The sequence below is a fragment of the Ciona intestinalis genome, chromosome 9, assembly GCF_000224145.3.
Source record: "Ciona intestinalis chromosome 9, KH, whole genome shotgun sequence".
In the NCBI taxonomy this organism is placed as follows: Eukaryota; Metazoa; Chordata; class Ascidiacea; order Phlebobranchia; family Cionidae; genus Ciona; species Ciona intestinalis.
This window is the reverse complement of record NC_020174.2, coordinates 3,437,840-3,464,495: the sequence shown is the minus strand read 5'-3', so window position 1 is coordinate 3,464,495 and position 26,656 is coordinate 3,437,840. Positions and strand designations below refer to the sequence as shown.

At 32.8% G+C, this 26,656-nt stretch overlaps 1 protein-coding gene across 3 annotated transcripts in view; it reads right to left on the bottom strand.

Moving 5' to 3' along the window:
- Window positions 1-1,796: 1,796 nt before the first annotated feature.
- The window catches only part of LOC100185324 (centrosomal protein of 192 kDa), a gene marked incomplete at its 5' end in the record, with an annotated part of 26,915 nt that continues 2,055 nt past the window's right edge, over window positions 1,797-26,656 (bottom strand). Inside the window, 41 exon segments of one of the 3 annotated variants that reach the window (XM_026836129.1) lie at window positions 1,797-2,015; window positions 2,514-2,572; window positions 2,807-2,915; window positions 3,367-3,416; window positions 3,586-3,675; window positions 4,268-4,407; window positions 4,643-4,738; window positions 5,078-5,349; window positions 5,937-6,127; window positions 6,529-6,660; window positions 7,181-7,272; window positions 7,749-7,882; window positions 8,223-8,351; window positions 8,822-8,888; window positions 9,549-9,659; window positions 10,237-10,384; window positions 11,260-11,502; window positions 11,870-12,084; window positions 12,350-12,529; window positions 12,801-12,905; window positions 12,968-13,080; window positions 13,605-13,807; window positions 14,056-14,223; window positions 15,141-15,250; window positions 15,850-15,993; window positions 16,546-16,688; window positions 17,087-17,234; window positions 17,626-17,813; window positions 18,205-18,301; window positions 18,837-18,892; window positions 19,388-19,511; window positions 19,885-20,043; window positions 20,377-20,414; window positions 20,710-20,863; window positions 21,678-21,755; window positions 22,540-22,725; window positions 23,810-23,959; window positions 24,445-24,541; window positions 24,976-25,044; window positions 25,434-25,489; window positions 26,230-26,335. In XM_026836129.1, coding sequence (XP_026691930.1) covers window positions 1,886-2,015; window positions 2,514-2,572; window positions 2,807-2,915; window positions 3,367-3,416; window positions 3,586-3,675; window positions 4,268-4,407; window positions 4,643-4,738; window positions 5,078-5,349; window positions 5,937-6,127; window positions 6,529-6,660; window positions 7,181-7,272; window positions 7,749-7,882; window positions 8,223-8,351; window positions 8,822-8,888; window positions 9,549-9,659; window positions 10,237-10,384; window positions 11,260-11,502; window positions 11,870-12,084; window positions 12,350-12,529; window positions 12,801-12,905; window positions 12,968-13,080; window positions 13,605-13,807; window positions 14,056-14,223; window positions 15,141-15,250; window positions 15,850-15,993; window positions 16,546-16,688; window positions 17,087-17,234; window positions 17,626-17,813; window positions 18,205-18,301; window positions 18,837-18,892; window positions 19,388-19,511; window positions 19,885-20,043; window positions 20,377-20,414; window positions 20,710-20,863; window positions 21,678-21,755; window positions 22,540-22,725; window positions 23,810-23,959; window positions 24,445-24,541; window positions 24,976-25,044; window positions 25,434-25,489; window positions 26,230-26,335 — 5,280 coding nt within the window. 3 annotated transcript variants of the gene reach the window in all.

Sequence of the window (26,656 nt, the reverse complement as noted above, 5' to 3'; positions counted from 1 at the left end):
ATCACCATGTCGGAAAACTTCGGAAATCCGAAGTTAACCGAAATAAAAATTAACAAACTTCGATGGTGGTTGGTTTTAGAATTTAGTTTACGCTTTAAAAAGTGGTTTTAAAAATATTTACATTAGCATTATACAGTATTAAAGCCAGTAACAGCAAATCACATACACTGGGGTACAATTTATGGGCATTTCGCAATAAGATACGTTAAAACAAAGTCGGCTCAATGAAAAACAAAATGACTTAAATGTCTGTGATAACAGGATTTCTAGCGAATATAATTCGGTAACTGCAAACTCCCTTCAATTTTAAATTCATCTGTGCCACGTGCTTTTCTATGCGTTTCGTATTATAAACCTCGACAGTCTGGTTCTCTTTTCCCTGAATATTTCTTCGTGAGCAAAAATCTTAAGTGCTCTCAACTAACAAAAAGACTGAATTGTGTAGCAGCACTTTGGCCTATTGACTCAGTTAATTATACAATACCAACCCGTAATCACTAACAAACATTTTACACGTTGCCGAAACAATCAAGCAGAAGTGGAGTGAAATTGTTTAATATTGATACTTAACAGATCAATTACCCCAAATTGGACAGAAGACAGACACAAATAGTACCGGAATCCAGAATAATCATGATGCTGTACCACTGTAACAAGGTGAATGAATAAATGTATAGATGGGTGGGGTATATGATGGGACACTTGAGAACATAATACTGTAACATTTTTATCGTCTTTCTTTAAATGGGTACCGTATGGGGGTTTAAAAACGATATCCCATTTTACCCCGAGTCCCAGCTTGCCCCACTTTACTATATAACTTATTTATTTATGTGGTGGGGCAACGACAGTCGCTATAACGCGGATGGTCTGTTTCTCACACTCAGCACCCGCTTACGGGTTACCACGTATGTAACTTTGTGGGTGACATTTTGGCGGCCATTCTCGCACTGTAGCCTATATAGCTAAAAATTAAGACAACTCATAAGGGACCACTGAGTTGAAGCGATTGCAGTTAATTTCGTTGTCCGTTTAAATAACAGCCCAAAAGTGCCTCGCATGTAGTTATTTTTTAAATCGAAACTTAAAGTGTGTTCAATTACAAGTTTGCTCGATTTTGGAAACAAGATGGCGGCACTTGGACTACTCGGTGTTTCTTTGACTCTGTTTTTATCCGGTGTAAAAATCTCAAAAATGTTCGAGATATCCAGATATCTAGATTTAACATAGAGCTATAAGACTGCAAGCCAACAGGTAATTCTGATGTCATAATACAGGATATACTGTGGATAATAAGGCAATAACACCAAAAAAATATTATTCCAGAATACCCTTCTAGTTAGGGGTTCAAAAAATCTTGGCAAGGCCTATTTAGAAGATATATACAACATAATATATGATATACCGTAGATAAAAAAAACAATAGCACCAAAAAAATATTCTTTCAAAATACCTTTCTTGTTTGTAATGTGCCAAGAAATCTTCGTAAGACCTGTTTAGAAGATGCATACAACACCGCATTGACGTTTTCACTTAATACTCGGATTGTTTTGGTGCTAGTGAAGAGTCTTCCCCCCACCTTATTTGCTAACCACCAACTAGTGGTTAGTAAATAAGGTGGGGGGTGGGGAGATTCTTCACTAGTACCGTTTTAAAATATTTTTTTTGGGTGAGGTCCTTGTCAAGGACCTGGGATTTAGGCCACATTTGGCCCTTTACCCCAACACCCGGAAAGCCCATTCAGGAGCTTTTTGCGACTGTTGCCGCGGCACCACATACTTGGTAACGAACACACATTATTATGCAGATAATTATATTTCATAGAAAACATATTAAACAAAACTATAAACAACTATTGCATTTCGTGGATGCTTTTGTGACATCACTAAGCAGTGCTACCAGATATATTTATTTGAATTGAACCAGCAGCTTCCGATTGGACGACAAGAGTTCCCGTATAAGATCCATGATTGGTTGGTTTGAAAGTAACGGGTAAATTAGCACAATGCATTGCTCTGTGATGTAATATTAAGACTTTTTAAAGGGGTAATAATAATAACTTTCAGTAATTAATTAGATCATACTTAAAAGTTAAAAAAAACTATTGAGCAGATACATTAAAATATTATGTTTTATTTAAAAGACCTGTTTCAGAGATTGTAACAGGATTTATTAACAATAACTATTTGTCTCTTTATTTGATTACAGTAGCGAAGATTTAGAAATTTTTAAAGAAAATACAGGATATAGCGACAAAACAACAGTTGTCAAAACATGCTTACAGTAAAAAACTTATATATTTAAAACAAAATAAGTGTGGCTGTTACTCCTAGCCGACAAACAAGCCATTTATTTTAATTAAATTAAACTTCTAATACAGACAAAAATGTTTGTAAAACTAAAAATATGATGTCAGTATTAAAGTTTAGGTGAATGGGAAAGATGTTTTTTTGATTTCATTTTAGTTTTGAAATTAGGTGAATGTGATTTTCATGTTAATACTAACAAACTACCTGATCGTGTGTTTCTGATGTGTGATGTAAAATGGCTGCCGCAGATTCATGAATTTCACCTGTTATATTATGACAAAACAACAATAGAATTAATGAGCTTAAAAATATTATTAAAGCATGTATGATAAAAATGACCTGAAAAACTAGGAAATGTCAGATTAAAAACAATTTGCAAAAAGCTGCATTACATATATATGTATATGTATACTGTATTACATATTCATATAGCTAGCATTACAAATTAAAAAAAAACAAAAAAAAATTGTTAGAAGTAGATTAACCAAAACACTTACAGTATGAGCTGACTTTCCTTTATTTTTCACAGGAATTTTAATTGTTTTTGATTCTCCAACTTTAACAGAAGGAAACTGAAACGATTCCTTCGAAATGTAAATATCACCACTGTAACAACATTTAGAAGGTTTATTCCCTTAATCACCCACAAAGTAATATACACGGTAACTCGTTAGTGGGCACGAGGTGTCGTTTTCCGGCCACACGAGAATAAAGTAAGTTACATTCACATTCCTTTAAATCCAATAATTATATTAATGCTATTTATCCTTGCTTGCAGGAGAATAGAACAGTATTCTATGTGGGCAAGGTCCGGTCCTGGAATTCAAGCAAGGATTGCTCCATTACCCTAATTATAACAGTAATTACTTATTAACATGGGTGATTGTTTTACACACGTCATGCCAGCTTACAAGTTACCATGTATGTAACAAGGTGTCTTGCACAAGGAAAAATTCGCCAATAATGCTAGCAGCGCCAAGCCTCGAACCGGTAACCTCTGGGCTAGAAGTATTTGCACTAACCACAATCTTCAATAAAATAAAAAATAGGAACTCACCGACACAATTTAGGAGACATACTATTTCCTTTTTCTATTTGTTTCACTGCCTGTAATGAGTTGTGTTTATAAGATAATATATAAGTTTTTCACATGTTTATAAGATAAAACAAATTTTTCACACGTTTATAAATTAATATAATTTTTTTTTATGTTTTTTATAAAATATTATAAGTTTTTCATGTTTATAAAATAATATACGTTTTTACATGTTAGTACCAATTTTTCACACAAGTGCGTCACCTTTCCATTAAGCTGAAACTTATCTTGTTGTAAGGACAGTCCACTCGCATCTGATACAAAGTGATACTGAAAATATAAAAATTAAAATAAAATAGCAAAAATTGAAATGTATAAGAAAGTACACTGAAACAGTAATTAATTAGATCATACTTAAAAGTTAACAAAAAACTATTGAGCAGATACATTGAAATATTATGTTTTATTTAAAAGACCGGTTTCAGAGATTGTAACAGGATTTATGAACAATAACTATTTGTCACTTTATTTGATTACGGTAGTGAAGATTTAGAAATATTTTAAACGAAAAGACAGGATATAGCGACAAAACAACACTTGTTAAAACACGCTTACAGTTAAAAACATTTTTACATTTAATTTGAAGAAAATAAGCGTGGTCGCTACACCTTTTTGAGGATATACCTACCTAAAAAAAAACTAACAAAAAAAATAAATTATGGGACGACAAAACAACAGTTGTTAAAACACGCTTACAGATAAAAACTTATTTACATTTAATTTGAAGAAAATAAGCGTGGTCGCTACACCTTTTTTAGGATATACAATTTCAAAAAAAATCTCTCAAAAATAAAATGCGACAAACGTTTCGGCATCCCCTTATGTTTTAAAAGTTTTCCGCCTATTGACTGAACCAACCTACCTTTAACTCCCAGTGTTGCGAATACAACCCTCCATGCATTGGGTTGAATGTTACAGGGATTTGAACCCGAGCCCCAACCTCCAACTGACCAGATGTTTGCGAGAAAACAAACACAGCGTATGTGGAACGGAAAACATCACCTTTGATTATGACATCACAGTGGTAAAAAAGATTAATTCGAAAATGGAAAAAAGATGGTTAATTAAAAATAGAAATTTCTAAAGATGGTAAATTTTAATTTAAAAATAGAAATTTCAAAAGATGCTTAATTTGAAATTAAAAAATAGAAATGTTAAAAAATGGTTCATAAAAAAGTAGAAATGTTAAAAGAAAGTTATTTTAAAAATAGAAATAACAATAAACTTGCTGACTCACCTGATGAGTCGGTATTTTTTACATAAGCTGGAGCAAACGATGTTATTGACCACTTGACGTCACTCTTACTCATGTTACGAAACTCGAGAATAGATTCTTAAAAAATTACGTAAAACTTATTGGAATCTTATTCATATTGGTATAAAATATAATTTCATTATTATAAATAAATTTCAAAATTTTCTTTGGCTTAGTTAACCGAAGTTTTGGCCTTATTTATAAAGAAAAAACAGATTTTTTCTATATAATGCCTGTCTCTCGCTGGCTGCATGTACCATCTTACCCCAACCTACTATTATTACTAAGTTTTATCACAAGTTTTTATTATTATACCATGAAAATCTTAAAACATGTACCATGTTACCCCAAGCTACTATAAATAAAAAGTTTTACCATTTATTTATTATAACATAACAATTTAAAAAAAATTCTCACTTGAGCTATTCCCACTGATGACATCAGCAAATTCAATGACGTTATTTTTGAGTCGTACGCATGGTGTTTCTATGGGAACCAAATTATCCGACGATGCTGAGTCACAGCTTGACAGTGAGGTTAACGGTGACTCGGGAGATTTTATCTGAATATGAATCACGCACGACTCGTCACCACTAGGTGACACCACCATAGCTTGGCCACACCATGGCAGTAGAGAGAGTTGCGAGGATAACGAAGGATTTGCCGAGACAAGAAGTATCATCACTGACCTGTCAATCAAATAAAAAATTATCAATAAATGACCTGTCAATCAAATTAAAATTTTTTAATTAATGAACTGTCCATCCAATAAAAATTTTTTAATTAATGAACTGTCAATCATAACAATTTATTAATAAATAATATGTATATATAGTAGAATGGGGGAAGATGGGACACTTTTTCATTTCATTTTCTTGTCCCATGTGGAAAATTCAAAGAATTATAAAATGTTATCCTCACGACTCCCATAGACTGTTGTTAATTGTTTAAAACACGATCAGGATATTTAGATATTATGTGCTAAATGTGTCTCATCTTACTCTACCATACTTTATTTTAGCTGTCACTACTTTTGTATTATGCAATTGGTTGGATTTTTTGCTGTTATGTATTTGGTAGCACAAGATCCTATTATTACATTTAAGAAAAACCCGTAAAACCGCAATTTAAAAATGTTTTAAAAAATTTTTTTTAAAAACTCAATTTATAAAATGGAAATACTAGATTTGGAAAAAAGGTTGAAAAACAATTTCTAAAATCCCGAAAAAAAATAAAAATAAAATAGTAACTAATTATTTGTAAAATATTGACTTACTCGGGTTCCACTTTGCCCCGGTTTGGGGTGATTGTGATGTAATGACCGGGCCATATTATATCAAACAACATGGAGGCATGAGACTTGTTGATGATTTTCACTTTCGTAGCTTCGGGGACCCCGCTTAGGGTTGGGGCTTCAACCGTTATATGGGTGGGGGTCACTTCCCAATTAGGGGTGAAGATGGGTCTCTGGGTATTGAATTATATAAGTAATGTCAGTTGTGTAGTGTGGGAAAAGTTATATTGCTATAATTGTGAACGTTTGTGGTCATAACACTTAACAGAAAAGTGGTTCCTAATTAATTGTAGAAACAAATTGTTTTCACTAGAAGTTTAACTTGATAATAATTAAACATAAATGGCTCATCTGTCTGTTAGGTGTAGCGACCACACTTATTTTTTTCCAACAAAATGTTAATATGTTTTTAACTGTAAGCGTGTTTTAACAAATGTTGTTTTTCCGCTTTATCCTTTTTTTTCGTTTAAAATATTTTTAATCTTCGCTACCGTAATCGAAGAGATAAAAGTAATTGCAAAAATGCAGAAGTAATTTGGAAACAGGTGTAAAATATGACACTTTAATAATTTACTTTTTTAATTAAACTGCTACAACTGCCAATGTCTCTTTCTGGTTTATTCACTGATGAATCAAGTGATGAGAAACTGGAAACACTGGAGCTGGAAACACTGGAGATTACATCAGGTGTTTGGGGTGGGCAACACTGCAAGTGAAATTTACTAAAATTAAAACCAAACTCCGAACTTGAATGAATGAATGTAACTTACTTTATCCTGGCTTGGCCGAAAAACGACAGTCGTTATAACACAAGTGTTTTGTTTCATACACCTTGTGCTAGCTTACGAGTTACCATGTATGTTACTTTGTGGGTAATTATTTTTGGAAATTTTTCATTTTTTTATGTGTGGCTGATAATTTAGACAATCAATTAGTGACCACACTGTGGCAAAGTGGTTAGCGCATCTGCCTGTAACCCAATAATGGGCTCAAGCCTCGTCGCTGTCGCTGCTACTATTACAGATGTATTTGTCCTTAAACAAGACACTTAATAGAAATTGCTTCAACCCAGTGGTCACTAATGGGTTGTCCAAATTAACAGCCATACATAAACACTGAAAAAATCCCCCCAAAAAGTAACATACTTCGGAACTCCTAAGCAGGCACGAGGCGTTTTTTGGCTACGCAAAGATAAAGTAAGTTACATTCATAATAGTTATCCTTACCATTATTTTAATGCATTTTATTTTGTCATAAAACAATTGAGCATCATATGAATGGTGTTCCAACTTGGAGGTGTCTTCTTCTCGAAATTGTTCTGTAACAAACAGCACAATTTTGTCACAATAGACCAGGGGTGCTAAAATTCTTACAAGTAAAAGCAAACTTCATATTTTCCGCATTTGATAAATTTTTGCACATATTTTTTAATTCCAAAATTTTTTCAATTTTTCAAAATCCGACTTTAGAATAGAACAGGGGTTCTCAAACTCTTAAAACCAACAACAATTTTGATAAACTTAAGATTTTCTGAATTTGGTAAATTTTTGCACAATTTTTTAAATCCGAATTTTTTTTTAAATTTTTTAAAACTCCCCTTTACACAACTTTGAATTTGGCACAACAAAAATTCATTAGTGATTGTTGATAAATAAAGTGTTGTAAATGATATGATCCTGTTTCTCTGCAAACAAGAGTGACGAGTGACAGCTATGACGCAGTTAAACAAATTAAGAAAAAAATTAATGAAAAAAAAAGTAAAATTAAAAAAAATTAAAAATTAATTTTCGGAACCTTCTCCCATGAAGTGCTCTGTGAATGAAACAGATTGTAGAGACTTGAGCGATTGTGGAATACAACGTTTAACTAACGATGGGTTATCAGCCATCACCCCCTTCATTAGTTGCCGCGACAACTCGTCTCCATGCCTGAGCGAACATGAAAAATAAATTAACTTTTTCCATTTAAAAAAAAAAAATTTTTTTTTAAATAAAAACACCACTGGGTTGGAGCAATTGTCGTTAAGTGTCTTGCCCAAGGACACATACGCCCACAATGCTAGTATTATATCTTATGAAGACTTATGAAGGATTGAAGGTTTGATAAAGAATATGTGTAAATACGCTTTGTACAACTCCTGTACCATGTGTTGACTTGTAAACTTACACTATAGTTAACCTTGTTTTCCCTTAAAGACGTTTGTTTTTGTGAATTTGGACAAACCATAATCACGCATAAAATATAAAATTGATAGAAATGTTAACATACCATATACAAATGTAACCACTTTGATTGTTTGAGTTTTCAATTGATAATTTTTTCGTTTGCTTTTCTTGTAAAACGAAACACGAAAATGAACATTTTATATCTTCAGATATATCTTGACAGGATTTGTCACTAAAAAATACAAAAAAAATTATTTGAAAAATTATTAAAAATAAATATTATTTTACTTGCGGGAAAAAATAATTATGTTTAACACATTTAATACTGTAAAAAAACATATTTTTTTCCCAACTTACTTTAAAATAAAAAATTACGTTTTATATTAATAGATAAATGCTTTAAACATTTAATAAAACTAACATTCTGTTCAATACATTTAATATTGACAAAAAATAAAACAATTTTTTCCAATTTACTTTTTTTTAAAAGTAATGTTTTACTTTATTCCAAAAATGTTTCAGATATTTAGATTTCACATTTAGGAAATTTCCTAAGATTTTGAAATGTCAATGAAACAAAAAAAGATTATGAAGTAGTGATTTTTAAGAAAACATAACAATAAACTAATAACTTTAATAATAAAAAGGAATAGTTTATGAAAAAATATTACCAGTATAAATTATGTAAGAAATAAAACTAACCGGTAAACAAGAATTTTCACAAAAGCAGATCTTGTTCCATTATTGCTTAAAGTAAATGAAGGAAGATCTGAAACAATAGATTAAATATATAAGAATATAGTGAGGTGGGGAAGATGGGACACCGTTTCATTCTATTTTCTCGTTTTATTTGGTAGTAAACAAAGAAAATTTAAATTTTAAAACCGTATCCTCACGACTCTCATAGACCGTTGTTAATTGTTTATAAAACGATCAGGATATTTGGATATTATGTGTTGAAGGTGTCCCATCTTTCCACTACCCTACTATATAATAAAGCTTATTGAAGCACAGCAGGGCAATCTGTATTGAATGAATGAATGTAATTTACTTTATTCTCAAGTGGCCTAAAACAACAGTTGTTAAACACAGGTGTTCTGTTTCACACACCTCGTGCCAGCTTACGAATTACCAAGTATGTTACTTTGTAGGTAAATATTATTTCAGGGGTATTTTTTTAAGTGTGGCAAATAATTTAGACAACCCATTAGTGACCACTGGGTTGGAGCAATTCCCGTAAGAGTCTTGCCCAAGGACACATATGCCCACAATGGTAACAGCCACAAGCCTTAAACCCATTACCTCTGGGTTAGAGTCAGGCGTGCTAACCAACTGTACGTCGACATTATGGGCGGCAGAATCGTAAGACCTGTAAATCTAGCACACGCCAAACAACTTAATTCCTATTCAATTAACCACCCAAATTTACCCAGGTTTAGCTCATAAATTTCATCGACTTGGTTCAACCCATTAAGAGTTACTTGGCTCATACCACCATATCCAGTTAGAGGGATTGTATATTTAGTTGCAGGAAGATCATCTGAGAAAAAAGTAATGTGCTGATTATAAATTCATAAAACTACAAAACTCGTGTCAGCTTATATGTTATATAATAAATATAATATATAATAATACGACTTTTTTGTCAACTTTTAAAAATAAAATATTAAATTAGTCGAAAAATTTTTTAACACCAAATAGTTTTTGTATAAAATTTTGTCGCAATATGACAATATTTTTTGTTAACTTTTTTAAATAAAAAAATCAAATTACCTACAAATGTAGTTTTTATGGTCATTATAACCCTCAGGGCCACTATTCTGGCTTTGGTCTTTAAAACCATTTTTTAATTTCAAATTTACCATTTTTTAATTTCAAATTTAAACTGCATGAAATTATAATATAGTAGGGTGGGGAAAGACGGGACATCTTCAGCACATAATATCCAAATATCCTAATCGTGTTTTAAACAATTAACAACAGTCTATCAAAATCGTGAGAATTTGGTTTTATAATTCTTTAAATGTTTCTTTGTTTACTACCAAATGGGACGAGAAAATTGAATAAAAGAGTGTCCCATTTTCCCCCACCCTACTATATAAAAGACGGTGCCTCACCAATTGGAGTCTTAATTTCAAGCTTGGCATGCACCATCTTTCTTTTACACGGAGCAAACGAAACAAAAATCGATTTATCCGATCCCGGTTCCATCACCATATCACTACGTGCACATAATTCCTCACAACCGTAATCTGTTGTAACGATCTAAAAGTCAGAAGTATTATAGTAATATTGGGGAAGATGGGACACCTTTAGCATGTAGTATCCAAATATCCTGGTCGTATTTTAAACAATTAACCAAGGTCTATGGGGATCGTGGGGATACGGTTTAATAATTCTTTAAATGTTTTTTGTTTACTACTAAATTAGACGAGAAAACAGAATGAAAAAGTGTCCCATCTTCCCCCACCCTACTATAACATTATTCAATAATAAAATAATAATAATAACTTTATTTGTCTCTTCGATTACGGTAGCGAAGATTTAGAAATTTTTAAATGAAAAGACAGGATAAAGTGACAAAACAACAGTTGTTAAAATATGCTTACATTTTTTAAAAATTCTTTGTGGGCACTGGGATTTAGACCAGATTTGGCCCATTACCCCAACACCTAGGAAGTCCATTTTTTTCTTTCATGCGAACGGTGCTCAATTTTGCAACACCACATCGCATTCAGACACATATTTTTTCACCATTTTTTATCCCAATGTGCTTAGAGTTACCACACTTATCAACTTTGTGTAGGATTTTTGCTTTGATATGGCTTATAATTTGGACATCTCATTAGTGACGGCTGGGTTGAGCAATGTCTGTTAAGTGTCTTGCCCAAGGACATATACGCCGATCAGTGTTAGTACCCCCGTCGAGCATCGAACCGGGGACCCTTTGGTTTCGAGGCAGGCGCCTAAACCACTGAGCCACGGTGCCGAAACATTAGTGGTACTTTTAGATCATATTTAAGCATTTCTATCCACATATACAAATTTAATTTTTCAATGGTATGCCCTTTATAATTCATGTGTTTAATGAAACCAGAACATTCCCATACAAAACAACATTTGTTAAAATATTCCCAAACCTGAAAACTTCCTGAATCGTCCCCCTTTATTGAAGCTCGGAATTTTAAGGTGACCTTTGACCCTGAATCGACCTTTGATTTTCTAAGCATCAACTTTTGCTTGCTTGACGAACCAATCAGAACGCCTCCCCATCTCAGCCGAGTTTTATTGGTCAATAAAGTGGGCGTGTCGGGGGTGGGGTTTAGGTTGTGGGTGATAGTTGATGTCAGTTTAACTTCGAATTGGGGGCCAGAGGGTAAAATCTGAGATAAAAAATTACATTTTATTATTAAAAAATATAGTAGGGTGGGGAAAGATGGGACACCGCTGGCACATAATATACAAATATCCTGATCGTGATTTATACAATTAACAATGATCTATGGGAGTCCTAAATATAGAAGATGGGACACCTTTTCATTCTGTTTTCTGGTCCCACAAAAAAACATTCAAATAATTATAAAACTGTATCCTCACAACTCCTATAGACCGTTGTTAATTGGTTAAAACACGATCAGGATGTTTGGATATTATGTACTAAAAGTGTCCCATCTTCCCCCACCCTTCATATAAATCCAGTCTGTCAACAATTTATTTCAACAAACAATATTTAACGATATTTTAACGAACCATCATCAATAACAACGTAGTGAATGGTTTCCCCCATCTAGCCTCCCCTTGTGGTGGGTGGAACTCGACGCAAACATTCAGTTCACCACTAGGTGGTAGCAATGCGTTAGTCGGCCGAATTGTGAAAAGATTTTGATTTTCTTGGAGCGAGAACGAGACTTGAACGGAAATATTGCCAGCGTTTTTGACGGGAAACTTCTGCATCTGGTTGCCGCCTGCAATGTGAGAAATCATGATTGTAACTTACTTTATCCTCTGTAACTTACTTTATGTAACTTACTTTATTTAAACACCTTTCATTCTACTTCTCGTACCATTTTGTAGTAAACAAAGAATATTCAAATAATTATAAAACCGTATCCTCACAACTCCCATTGAACGTTGTTAATTGTTCAAAACACAATCAAAATATTTGGATATTATGTGCTAAAGGTGTCCCATTTTTCCCACCCTATTATATAAACAAAACATAGGGCCAACCTGGCGGAGCTTTGAAAACAAATAGATGCGGTCGACTTGAAGCATGTAATTTGCCCACCCCAACCAATGCTTGTAAATTAATAGCATCTAACGACGTTTGACTCTGTGAACTTTGACCTGATTGTACAGGAACGTCCAGTGTGACCTCAATACGACCTTTAACCTTTTCTGGAAGGTCACCTACGAGTAACAAAAATATTTCTGTTAAATTTTTACCACTGTAATATAATACAAAGACTTTTGCCCATTTTTGGGGGGAATTAAAACAGATGTGTTTACAGTCAAAGAAAAATAATTCATATAACTACATTAATATAACTACATAACTTAAAATTAGTTATTCATACAATTTCATTGACTCAATACACCACTTTTTTGATTAATTTGTTTAGTTTATGCAGAAACTGGATAATTTCAATGTAATGAGGAAAGTGATAATGATATAAAATACCTGTAGCAAATTGCTTCATGGGTGATTGAAAATGAATCCAGATTGTGATTGGTTGATCACTTACTGGAAGAACCAATCGTAGCACAGCTAATGTACTGGAGCTTTCTGATTGGACGAATAGAGAAATATAGTTTTCAAAATAAAAATGTAATAGCTCCATTATTTACCTTGCTTGGAGGAGGATGTTGAGGATAAAGAAAGAGAAAAACAAGAGCGCTCGTGAGAATTAGTGAAGAGAATAGCTCGGATAGGAACTTCACATTTTCCTTGATTTAAAATTCTAAAAAAAATTCAAACAATGAATGAATGAATGTAAATTGCGTGGCCGGAAAATGACAGTCATTATAACACGGGTGTTCCATTGCATGCACCTCGTGCCAGCTTATGAATTACCATGTATGTTACTTTGTGGGTGATTATTTTTTGGATTTTTTTTTACGTTTGGCTAATAATTTGGACAACCCATTAGTGACCACTGGGTTGGAGCAATTGTCGTTTAGTGTCTTGCCCAAGAGTACATACGCCTACAATGGTAGCAGCGACAAGCCTTGAACCCATTACTTCTGAGTTAGAGGCAGGTGCGCTAACCATTTTGCCATGGCAGAAGATATACACAGAGGCGCAGCCAGAAAAAAATAAAGGGAAAGAGTTTCAATCAACAAATTTTCAAAAAATTTTTTATTTTATTTTTTTTAAATTTTTTTTTTTGGTTTAAAAAAGGGTGGGTCGCAAGCCCCGTAACCCCCTTGACTGTGCCAGCACCAAATAAACATACTGTTTGTCATAATCAGCATCAAAACTCACCTGAGTGGAACAGCTTTGGTAGACCCACAAACTATTTCTCCAAAATCAATCGCTTCTTTCTTCTGGCAAGCAGTGGGAATTTCGGGCGAAGCAAAAACACTAACTTTCGGAAATTCGACGTCGGCGTGAATATGTATGGGTGATACGGAACATCGGGGGTCATGTGGGGTAATCCCCTCCACCGATATCAGGTGACTTAATATCTGAATGAAAAAATATTCAGAAAAATAAATAAAAAATATAATTAAACTAAAAATTTTAGAAAATTATTTGGAAAAAAATTAAATTCAACCTTTTCAAAAATAATTAAGAAAAACAAAAAATAAACCAATGAAAAAACTAAATTGAAAATAATAAGAAGATTATAAGAAAAAAAAAATTATAAATTAATTTTTTTGGGGAAAAATATTAAAAAAAAAAAAAAATAAAACTAAAATAAAAACTTTTTTACCTCAACAACCACATGACAATGTCCCGGGTCGTTACTTGTCAATGTGACATCACAATGCTCAAGTGCATGGGGACCAATCACATGCTTTCGTTTCAACGAAACAAAATTATCTTGCCCGGATAAAATGGTTCGGTTGTTTAGAGCAACGCTAATAGTTCGTAACTCCACCTGTCAATCAAAATAAATACAACCTGTCAATCAAAATAAATACAACCTGTCAATTGAAATAAATACAGCCTGTCAATTAATATAAATACAACCTGTCAATCAAAATAAATACAACTTGTCAATCAAAATAAATACAACCTGTCAATCAAAATAAATACAGCCTGTCAATTGAAATAAATACAACCTGTCAATCAAAATAAATACAACCTGTCAATCTAAATAAATACAACCTGTCAATCAAAATAAATACAACCTGTCAATCAAAATAAATACAACTTGTCAATCAAAATAAATATAACATGTCAATCAAAACAAATATATCCTGTCAATAAAATAATGTTCCAGAAATTCTTGAAAATAAATGAGTCAATGGTAGATTTTTTAGAAACTATTTTTGAGAGAAATATTTAGCGAAGAATGAACTTTTTTAAGGTGGTTATTGTTTTTTAGACAAAACATTTCATCTTAAACTTGGACTTAATTTTACTTTTGTTATTGTTATAACCTGTTATATAGTAGGGTTGGGGAAGATGGGACACCTTTAGCACATAATATCCATATATCCTGAGCGTGTTTTAAACGATTAACAACGGCCTATGGGAGTCATGAGAATACGGTTTAATAATTCTCTGAATGTTCTTTGTTTACTATACCAAATGGGATGAGAAAAAAGAATGAAAAGGTGTCCTTTATTCCCCTACCCCACTATATCTTGTTATAACATAATTTTGCTAAAAGTGTATACCAACTTAATTGTTAAAATCAACAGAAAATTGCTTCCTTTTTCAAGTGAGACCAAATTTGCACGGAGTTAAAAAAATGAACACCTAACGCCTATTTAAACAGCATGTGGTCGAAAAGCCACTTAACTGGCTGAGACACTTTAAGAGTTAAGTAATAATGTAGTAAGGACAAACCTGGATCCATCGTGGAGAATTATTTTTGACAGGAATCATCATTTTCATTGGAACACTCGTGCATAACTTCTTATCATGTGTTAGTTCAGGTTGTACGCTCACAGAAGAACCTAAATTTTAAACATTTATATAGTAGGGTGGGTAGATGGGACACCTTTAGCACATAATACCCAAATATCCTCATCGTGTTTTTAAGCAATTAACAACAGTCTATGGGAGTCGTTAGGATACGGTTTTATAATTCTTTGAAATTTTTTTGTTTATAACAAAATGGGATGAGAAAATAGAATAAAAAGTTGTCCCATCTTTCCCATCCTATTATATAGTAGGGTGGGGAGAGATGGGACACCTTGTCATTCTATTTTCTTGTCCCATTCGGTAGTAAACAAAGAACATTCAAAGATTTATAAATCTATATCCTCACGCCTTCCATAGACTGTTGGTAATTGTTTAAAATACGATCAGGATATTTGGGTATTATGTGCTAAAGGTGTTTCGTCTTCCCCCACCCTACTATATCTGTATAAAAGTGTTCTAGTTTGTTCACCTTTACAAATGTATATCTAATCAATTATATTACAGATTATCAATTTTTATGTATGGGTACAAAAATTAAAACCTTTGAACTATGTAGCCACAATAGAATTTTGAACTAAGTATCCCAATACCACCAAAAGCGTTTATTCAAAATTTCTTCCAAAAAATATACCTTCGTAATAAATCTCTTGGGGAGGGTAACCCCCTGAGACCCTACCCGCCATCAATGCTTGTGGGTAAATGGGGGGATACCCAACGGATCTTGTGCTGAAAACTGTCGAATCGAAACCTCGAGCATCAGGGTTAAAAGTTTGGCCTGAAATTTTGGGAAATTTTAAACAAAAATTTCTTGTTTTTTGGCCTAGTTAAGATAATGTTTCCAAAAAATTAAAAAAAATGGTAAAAAAAACAATGAACATAAATGTTACATGTAAAATGACTTTGGCCAAAATGATATCAACTTTTAAACATTAATTTCTTGTTTTTTGGTCTAGTTGAGATAATGTTTCCGAAAAATTAAAAAAAGTGGTGAAAAAAACAATGAACATAATAGTGACATCTGAAATGACTTTGGCTGAAATAATATCAACTTTTAAACAAAAATTTCTTGTTTTTTGGCTCAGTTAAGATAATGATTCAGAAAATTAAAATTTTTGTAAAATATACGTTAAAAAGTAATAAGATAATTAAAGTTTTATTTTGTAAAAAATAAGCTAAAATGTAATAAAATGATAAAAACAAATATCTTGTAAAATATACTTTAAAATTTATGAAGATAATCAAAGATTTATTATATAAAATATAAGTTAAAATGTATTAAAATAAACAAAAGTATAATTTAAAAAAAATCTGTTTAACGAACATTTACCAAACTGATGAGGTGGCATTGGCTGTAGCCCCATCAAGTGTTGACGTTGGTAGAAATCATAATTTCCGATTCCCGCTGGTAACGAGGCATAATGTGGTGGACACACGATGTCCTCACTGAGTCGAGTTCGAACGACGCTAGATCTAACATTCGTATAATGAAGAATAAACAATATATAGTAGGGTGGGGGGGTAAAATGGGACACCTTTAGCACAAAATATTTAAATATCCTGGTCGTGTTTTTAACAATTAACAATGGTGTATAGGAGTTGTTAGGATACAGTTTTATAATTCTTTGAATGTTTTTTGTTTACTTTACCAAATGGGACGGGAAAATAGAATAAAAAGGCGTCCCATCTTCCTCCACCCTACTATAAGATAAAAATTTTTTGTACACAAAACAAAAAAAAATATATATATTTTTTATAAAATAAAATATTTTTGTACGAAAAAAAACCCCTCATATTAAATGTAAACAAAAAATTATTTGTAAAAAAAAACAAAAAAAACTTTGTATTTAACGTAAAAAAAGACAAAAAACCTTGTATTTAATGAGGACTTGTCACTTTGAAAATCGCTCTCATGTGCGTGTGTGCTTGATGCTTTAGGTGCGTGTTCCACAGAAGACAAAGTTGATAAATCGTGTTTTGTTTCGTCAACTTGTTTCTTCCCATCCCCAACCATTGTGTCTGCGATTCCAATAAATATATTTTTTTTGATATTTTTTAGTTTATTTAAATTTTTATTTGATTTTTTGTTATTCTTTCATGCTTACAATAATTATAAATTTTTTGACTTTTTTTATATTTTTTTAGATATAAAATTCAATCCTGGCTTAAATCCGGGGTCCCTACCCAGTGGGACCTCACCCACATAGATAGAATATGTAATTCTGCGTCCACATCGTTTCAAAGCGGACATATCTGAAACAGTAGGTTCTAAACCCTGGCATTTTTAAATGCAAAAATTAGCGATTTCTTTTTTATTTTTACAATTTTTAAGTTTAAAAAATACCAAACATTTTATAAAATAAAAAAATTTTAAGAGTATTAAGATTATAAAATAACAAAAAAATATTACTTTCTAACTGTTTCCCCGCCATTCCATCTTCATCTATAGTTGGCATCTCCATGAAACTTGTTGAAGGGTGAAGAGGGTGAAACATGGACGACAACCTCATATCGTCGTATTTACCCTCTTTCCGGGGTTCGTCGGGTGAGGATTCAGATAGTGGGGCTAGGAGGGATTTCCCCTCATGAAGTGGGTCCCTAGGGTAATATTGCGATGAAATGTTTTTTACAATTTATTTTTTCTTATATAGTAGGGTGGGGGAAGATGGGGCACCTTAAACACATAATATCCAAACATCCTGATCGTGTTTTAAACAACTAACATTGGTCTTTGGGAGTTGTGAGGATATGTTTTTTTCTTTTCTTTGAATGTTCTTTGTTTATTACTAAATGGGACGAGAAAATAGAATAAAATGTGTCCCGATTTTCCCCACCCCATTACATAATTACAAATAGAATATGTTGGGGTAATGAGCAAGCCTAAATCCTAAGACCCATGGCGTGCCACGCTGCGGGACCTCACCCACATAGAAAGAATAGACAATAGAGAACATATATAATTTGTGCAAAAATATAAAAAGCATCTCACTTTTTGCTCTTGCTTAACTTTTTATCATCCCCACTTGATGCTCCACTACTTTGGGTGGTAACCACATCCGGTAACTTCCAATTTTTCATGTCCATCTCTAAGGCAGAATTAAGACAAAAAATTACTTAGTAAATTTTTAAAAAATTACTTAGTAAAACCCACTTAACAGATTTTGAACTAAAAATACAACAACATCTTTTTAGGTCCTACTCTAGAGTAAACCAAAAACAAATTACTATATAAAGAATAGATATTGGACAAAAACATTAATTCCTAAAACTACCTAATTCTTTTCAGAACAAATTTTGCATTAAAAACACAACAACTGTCGCAAAACTTTTCATACGAAGATAGTGGATATACAAGTTTTTAAAAAAAGGATTTGTATACTTTTTTACAAATAGACTATATAGAGTAGGGTGTGGAAGATGGAACACCTTTAGCACATAATATCCAAATATCCTGATCGTGTTTTAAACAATTAACAACGGTCTATGAAAGTCATAATTGTTTGAATGTTTATTGTTCACTATCAAATGGGACAAGAAAATAGAATAAAAAGGTGTCCCATCTCTCCAACCTACTATATCTTTTTTGTATGTTTTAATAAATAGCATACAAATTTGATTCACCTTTTAAACTCGGAATATTACCGCGAAGTTTCTTATGCAGTTCCTCGATGCTCTCCCTGTAAAACATCAACTTTATTAAATAATGATATCCATGTTGGATTTGTGTACAGCACTGGTTTGTAACAAACAAATTTGCAACATATAGAACTGTGGGGGAAGATGAGACACCTTTAGAACATAATATCCAAATATCCTGATCGCGTTTTAAACAATTAAAAACGTTCTATGGGAGTTGTGAATATACGGTTTTGTAATTCGTTGAATGTTTTTTGTTTACTACCAAATTGGATGAGAAAATAGAATGTAAAGGCGTTCCATTCACTAATGGGTTGTCCAAATTATCCGCCATACATGAAAAAAAGATCCAAAAAAATAATCACCCCCAAAGTAACATACATGGTAACTCGTAAGCTGGCACGAAGTGTATGAAACAGAACACCCGTGTTTAACGACTGTCATTATCCTGCCACGCGAGGATAAAGTAAGTTACATTCATACATTCAACCGAACAGGTTTGGGTAACTTTTCCACATTCCTACACACAAGCCAACCTGCTGAGCGATCCTCGCGCCAGTGAAAGATTAAGTCTTGTAGATGAAAGAAGTTTGCTTGCAATGGAGTCAGGTGATAATAAAGTTTCATTTTCACTCCACGAAGGTAATTCATCTGCTTCAGCTGAAATACCATATAGGATAAAGAAGGTTTTTTAACCAGGGGTGCAAGAACTGTTCCTAGGGGGTGTGGAGATTTATTCTATGTGAGTGAGGTCCCACAGCGTGGCATGCAATGGGGCCTAGGATACACCAGTTTTTACCTTACCATTAATTAATGATTATTGTACTGTTTGATCAAAAGCGCTAAATTCAAAATGTACCTTAAACTTTAATTAAATGATTGCACTCTATAAAATATTTTGGCCGCACTTAATAAAATTCTTGCCCAAATTGCACTCTATAAAATTCTTGCCGGAAGAGCCAAAATACAACTATGGTTACTGACGGTTAGTTTTAACATTAAAAAGCATTTGCAAATAAAAACGTTGGCTTACAAAATCTTGGTGTATTTGGATCAGTTTCATTCTTAAACACCATGGCTGATTTCTCTTTTACAGAATCAAAAGACGTAGCAGTGTTGCCCAAATCTTTTGATTTATCCGCAAGTGTTGTAGTGTTTCCATTTTCCTCTGCTTTTAAACTTTCCACTGTGGCTATAATTTGTTGTTCAATTTAGTAAATATAAAATACCTGGCAAAGTAGGCACCGCGGCTGTCTGTAACTTGTAAAGGTAATTGGTTCAAGGCTCGTCGTTGCTACTATTGTGGGCGTATGTGTCCTTAGACAAGACACTTAACAGCAATTGCTCCGACCCAGTGGTCCCTAATGGGTTATCCAAATTATCAGCCATCCATACAAAATAATCACCCACAAAGAAACATACTTGGTAACTCGTAAGCTGGCACGAGGTGTAAACAAAACACTTGTGTTTAACTGTCATTTTCGGGCCATGCCAGGATAAAGTAAGTTACATTCAATCAACTTACCTCCAACTAAAGTTGATCTGTCAGGTTTTACTTCCGCTCTGTAAAAAATTCAATTCAAATCTAACTATTTTTACTGTCTTATTATTATTAGTTTTTGTATTATTATTTTTTTATTATTACTGCATTATTTTATTGTTAGTAGTAGTCTTTTTTTACTGATTAGTAGTATTTTTTACTTTTTTTAGTATTTTACTATTAATATAACACAATATACAGCAAATAAATATATCTGACTTTTATTCCATTCTATGTGGGTGAGGTCCCGCAGCAAGGCATACCATGGGTCCTAGGATTTAGGCCAGGATTGGCCCATTACCCATATATCTGACTTACATGAATGTTTGTTTATTTTTCCCTTTGTCTTTTTCTATCTTCTTGTTAGACAGTGCGACAATAAACTTTGCCAAGTCCTCGTTATTCATATTAGTTGAAATGTTGGATATCGCGTTCGATAAACTTTTCATCATAGATTGATCTACAGTGTCATCTGCAATATAAAAAAAATTATCACTATCAGACAATTAAACTCAACAATAAAATTATAATTTATGTATATCTTGCTGGTACCAGGTGTATGAATATGATTGTGGAAGAGATTTTTTGGCATTATTGTTTTTGTGATTTTAAAGGAGAACCGATCGTATCAAAAATAATATTTTTGTGGAATTGTCTGCTTTGAATTTTTATGTGGAACCCAAAATCATTTTTTCGGGACAAGTGGTAGGAAACATTACTCTAATGCAGCATTTGTTAAACTGGGGTGAATTTACCCCTTGGGGTAAATTCCCCGTATTTAAGGGGTAAATAAGCCACCAATCAAAATCCACATCAGTTGACGGGACAGAAAAATTGTGCCAATTGTAGTACTTTACCAGACATTCAACAACTCGTTGCCAAAAAGCAAGCGCATTCGTTGCATTAAATATAACTTATGTAATTAGTTGTTTTCGCTTTTTAATAAATGAGCGCAATATTACACATTGGGGGTAAATCTGAAGCATCTTTGTTAAAAAATTAAGGCATACAAAAAGTGTAAGAACCACTGCTTTAATGGAAGACACATAATAGCATTATAATTGTTTATGATCTGACAGGTACAACAATAAGCTTCCTAAAATCTTGGACAAAACACGCATAGCACTGTTTTAATTAATAAAAAATTTACCCAAAATTATTAAAGAGCAAAATGTTGAAACAATCTTTTTTTTAAATAATTTCACAACTAATAACAGTAAAAACTAACTTTCTAGTTATATTACGTGTTTCTATAATTGCTTTATTAAAAAAAAAGAAATATTCACCCAATGCCATCTTAGATAACATGGTATCACTGTATGCTGATGATGGTAGACTGTCGTCTGCAACTGTTGTAGTATGGTCTGAAATTAAAACATAAAATTCAATATTTATTGAGATTTATAACTATTATATATATATTGTATTGGAGGTTTATTGTTCTATTCTATTCTATGTGGGTGTGGTCCTGCAACGTGGCACACCATGTGTCCTAGGATTTAGGCCAGAAATGTCCATTACCCCAACACCCAGGGTGCTACCGTAGTAATATTCTATTCTATGTGGGTGACAGGGTGAGGTCCCGCAGCGTGGCGCAGCGTGGCACAGCGTGGGTTCTAGGATTTAGGCCACGATTGCCTATTACCCCAACACCCAGCGTCTATCGCATGAACCTCAACAGATTTTGAAGGCTACTACTTCCCAGAAGGTGGGACTGACAAGGGCTTTGACGTTAGTATGGTGGACCATCTCTTTTGTTACAGATAGGCTAAGCAAAATAATACACTATAAATTGTTGCTGAAATGCATGTTACAAATTTAATAAATCTCTTCTGGCAAATCTAATTTGCATACCAATAGTGTGATGTTATATTAGATAAAAAGAACTGTATTAGATCTAAAATTTATTAGAGATGTGCTAAAGTTGTAAAAGCTTGGCACGAGCGCCGAGCCCGAGCACCTATGACGTCATCAAGGAGAAGGGCGTGCAACATTATAGCAATAGCATAAGGCTCGGCGCGAGGCCAAGATTTCAGCCGAGCGTCATAAAGAAACGCTTTTTACGTTCAATTTGCGTTTTACATAACAATGGGTTGGACTACTCGGCAATTCTATGGCTCTGATGCTGTAATGCCAATCCCCACTTACCATTTCGAGGAATCGATGCTGAAGCATTGTCCGGACACACTAGAGTGTATGGTTTCTGTGGAGACGGGGTTCGAACTTTGAGACCAAAACTCGGTCGTTCAGATTTATATTTGCCATCCAAGTGGCCAAGTTTTCCTGATCTTTCAGCCATGTATCTTCCAATTGAAACTTTTCCCGCTTCTTCCTCTGTTAAACATGGAGCAGAATAATTAAAGGGGTATACCAACGAAAAATGTAAATTTGAATACGAATAGAGATGTTCAAATCTGACCTAAAGGTACCACCAAAGTTTCCCAAATCGTTACAGCTTTTAAAAAAAAATCGTGTGAAAAAACCCGCAGGAGTAAAAAAATTTGGCTGTTTCGACAATGCATGAGATTTTCTATAAGAAAAAAAAAACACTCAACTTTGACCGTTTTTTGCCAGAGCCATTTTTCTTTTACTCGAGTGGTTGAATTTGCAGTTTTGAAACTAATTTTTTTCAAAAGCTGTTTAGTATTTTAAAATTTTTGATGGTACAGTTAGAACACATTTGAGGATTTCTATCAATACACAAATTTTGATTTTTCGTTGGTATGCCTCTTTAAAGGTATTATTTAAAGTAGAGGGTCTTGAATGAATGAATGTAATTTACATTATCCTGGCGTGGCCAGAAACGACAGTTGTTAAACACGGGTATTCTGTTTCATACACCTCGTGCTAGCTTATAAGTTACCATATATGTTACTTTGTGGGTGATTATTTAAATGGGATTTTTTTTTAATAATGTGTGGCTGATAATTTGGACAACCCATTAGTGACCATTGGGGCTATTATTTAAGTGGTGGTTCTGAAAGGGGCATACCAATGAAAAATGGAAATTTGTATATGGATAGAGATGCCCAAATGTGATCTAAAGGTACCATCAAAGTTTCAAAAATGAACCGGCTTCTGAAAAAAAATAATGAGTATAATTGAACTGCTGGAGTAAAAAAGTCTGCTGTGCAACAATGAATGGGATTTCCCATAAGAACATGTTACTCAACTTTGACAGTTTCCAGTTTCTAAACTACTTTACTCTTTAACCTTTTAAAGTTATTATTAAAAGCAGTGGTTTTTAACTTGGTTATGTTTGAATTGTAGAACTTAACATAATCACCTTTGGGGTTGAATGCAGGAGCGAAAGAAAATTTGAATAAAAAAATTTTGAATTTAAAAAAAAAAAAATTCTAAAATATTAATCTCATTTTAGGGAACATTTTTTTTAATTAAACAAACAACATGACCCCACCTTGATCAACTGTCATCATAGAAGTTCGAAAAGTTGAAAAATCCAAGTTGCTTGTATCTTTCGCAACAAAGTCCTCAGCGATGGAAAATTCATGTTCTTTCTTCACCATTTCTTCATCTTTTTCAAACATTGCAAGAGCGTCACCTGATGCTGAAAATTTACCTTGTTTTTTTTTAAATGTTTTTTTTTTAATTTTTTTTGTGTGTAAGTTTGTTTTTTTTAATTTTTTTGTATGTAACAGTGTAAGTTTTTTTTGTTATTTTTTTGTAACTTTATAAAAATACGATGAGTAAATGAAAATTAACAGTTACAGGAAACAAGTAACAATAATATTAATAACAATAAAAGTTTCATTTTTTGCCTTGAGAAAAACAATTAACAACGGTCTATGGTAGTTGTGAGGATACGGTTTGATAATTCTTGTGAGGATATGGTTTTATAATTGAACTTTCTTTGTTTACTACCAATTGAAAGAGAAAAAGGGATGAAAAAATGTCCCATCTTACCCCACCCTACTATAACTAACTTTTTTTTTAAGACGCAATTTAAGGTAAATGCTACAGTTAAGAATATTGAAATTTTGTATTAATATATTAAGCAAACCGACGCAATTTCATTTTACATAAAATACTAACAGTTGGAGTGAAATTCTTCTTCTTCAAGCATTGGTTGTTGTAATTCAAAATCCTCCACAAATTCATGGGTTGAGAAGTCCAAGGGGGAAGCCATGTTCTGTTTATGTTAATTTTGTTGGATGGTATAACTTATACAGAAGGACTTGGACAGATATTGTTATTATTAGGAATGAGCCAGAACCTATTCCACAGTTTTTAAATTTTTTTCTTTAGTACGTGCAAGAAAAAGGACTGTTACACAGTAGGGTAGGGGAAGATGGGACACCTTTTAACTCTATTTTCTCGTCCCATTTAGTAGTAAACAAAGAACATTTAAAGAATTATAAAACCGTATACTCACGACTCCTATATATTCCGTTGTTAATTGTTTAAAACACGATCAGGATATTCAAATATTATGTGCTAAAGGTGGCCCGTCTTCCCCCCACCCTACTATATACCAAACTTTAAAAAAAAATTTTTTTTGGCCCAAAGTTACATTGTATGCCTTGAACATCACTAAAAAAATAAATTTTGACCCAAATATTTTACCTCCCAATTATTAAATGGTTGGTCACATGTAGAGGTTCGTGGCGGAAGAAACTTGTCATCCAACGACGCCTACATTACGAGAATTTAAGAAGATTTAAAAAAAAAAAAAAACATTATTACCAACAAAAACACATTATTAACAACAATAACACACGCAAAAACAAAAAAACATCGATACCAACAAAAACACATCATTACCAACAAAAACACATCATTACCAACAAAAACACATTATTAACAACAAAAACACACGCAAAAACAAAAAAACATCGTTACCAACAAAAACACATCATTACCAACAAAAACACATCATTACCAACAAAAAACACATCATTAACAACAAAAACACATCATTAACAACAAAAACACATCATTAACAACAAAAACACATCATTACCAACAAAAACACATTATTAACAACAAAAACACAAGCAAAAACAAAAAACATCGTTACCTACCATATCAGTACTCTGTGCATTTTCATTCCTATTATTGACAGAATATCTCAAACTATCTGTAAAAAAATTGTAATAAATTCTGCGAATCTGACCCTGATTTGATGCGCATATAGTTAAACGATTTTTGTTTAGTGAAATAGAGTAAGGATCTGGTGATCCGAAAATGTAACAGACAAAAATCAAGTGCAACCAATTGTTAAATTAGAGATATATATTTCGCCATCGTCCGTCTCTTATTTAAACTGAATCTCTAAAAAAAGGTAAGTTAAAATCATTAAAACCTCATTTATTTGTTATTTTTATTAAATTAATCACAATTATAAATAGATGATGCAACAGAGGTTACATTTTTACTTTAAATTTTACAACAGTTACATCCCTTTATGTATTTAACATGACTTTTTAGGCATTGTATATACAAATAAATTTCTATATATTTTTAATATATCTTGTGTGTTTTAACAACTGACATTTTAGTGTCTAATTTCCATCACTTCTGTAAGTTTAATTAACAATTTAACATAACCTTTCTTATCATTTTCGCAAATAATTTTTATGATATTGATATAGTAGGCTGGGGGAAGACGGGACACTTATAGCACATACTATCCAAATATCCTGACCATGTTTTAAACAATTAACAGCGGTCTATGGGAGTCGTTAGGATACGCTTTAATAATTCTTTGAATGTTCTTTGTTTACTACCAAATGAGACGAGAAAATGGAATGAAAAGGTGTCCCATCTTCCCCCACCCTACAATATGTTAATAAAATATAAATTCAATGTATTTCTTACCTTCATTACAGGTATTTGTGTCATTGATCGATAATTGAGATTGAACGCTCGCTGCGGCAAAATATCTTGAGTCCAGTTTATTACTCGAGTCATTCCCTGTCAAGGTCTGCAAGGAAAGTGGAATAAAATAAGTCGTATAGTTTAAACATGTTTATTTTAATAATAATTAAACATAAATGGCTCGTTTCTCTGCTAGGTGTAGCGACCACGCTTATTTTCTTCCAATTAAATGTAAACATGATTTAACTGTAAGCGTGTTTTAACAACTGTTGTTTTGTCGCTATATCCTGTCTTTTTGTTTAAAATATTTCTAAATCTTCGCTATCGTAATTGAAGAGACAAATAAAGTCATTATTATATTGTGGCGGCCCGCCACGTGTGTGTGCGCCAACGCGTACACTAGTGCCTTTTTCTCACGTATATCTTA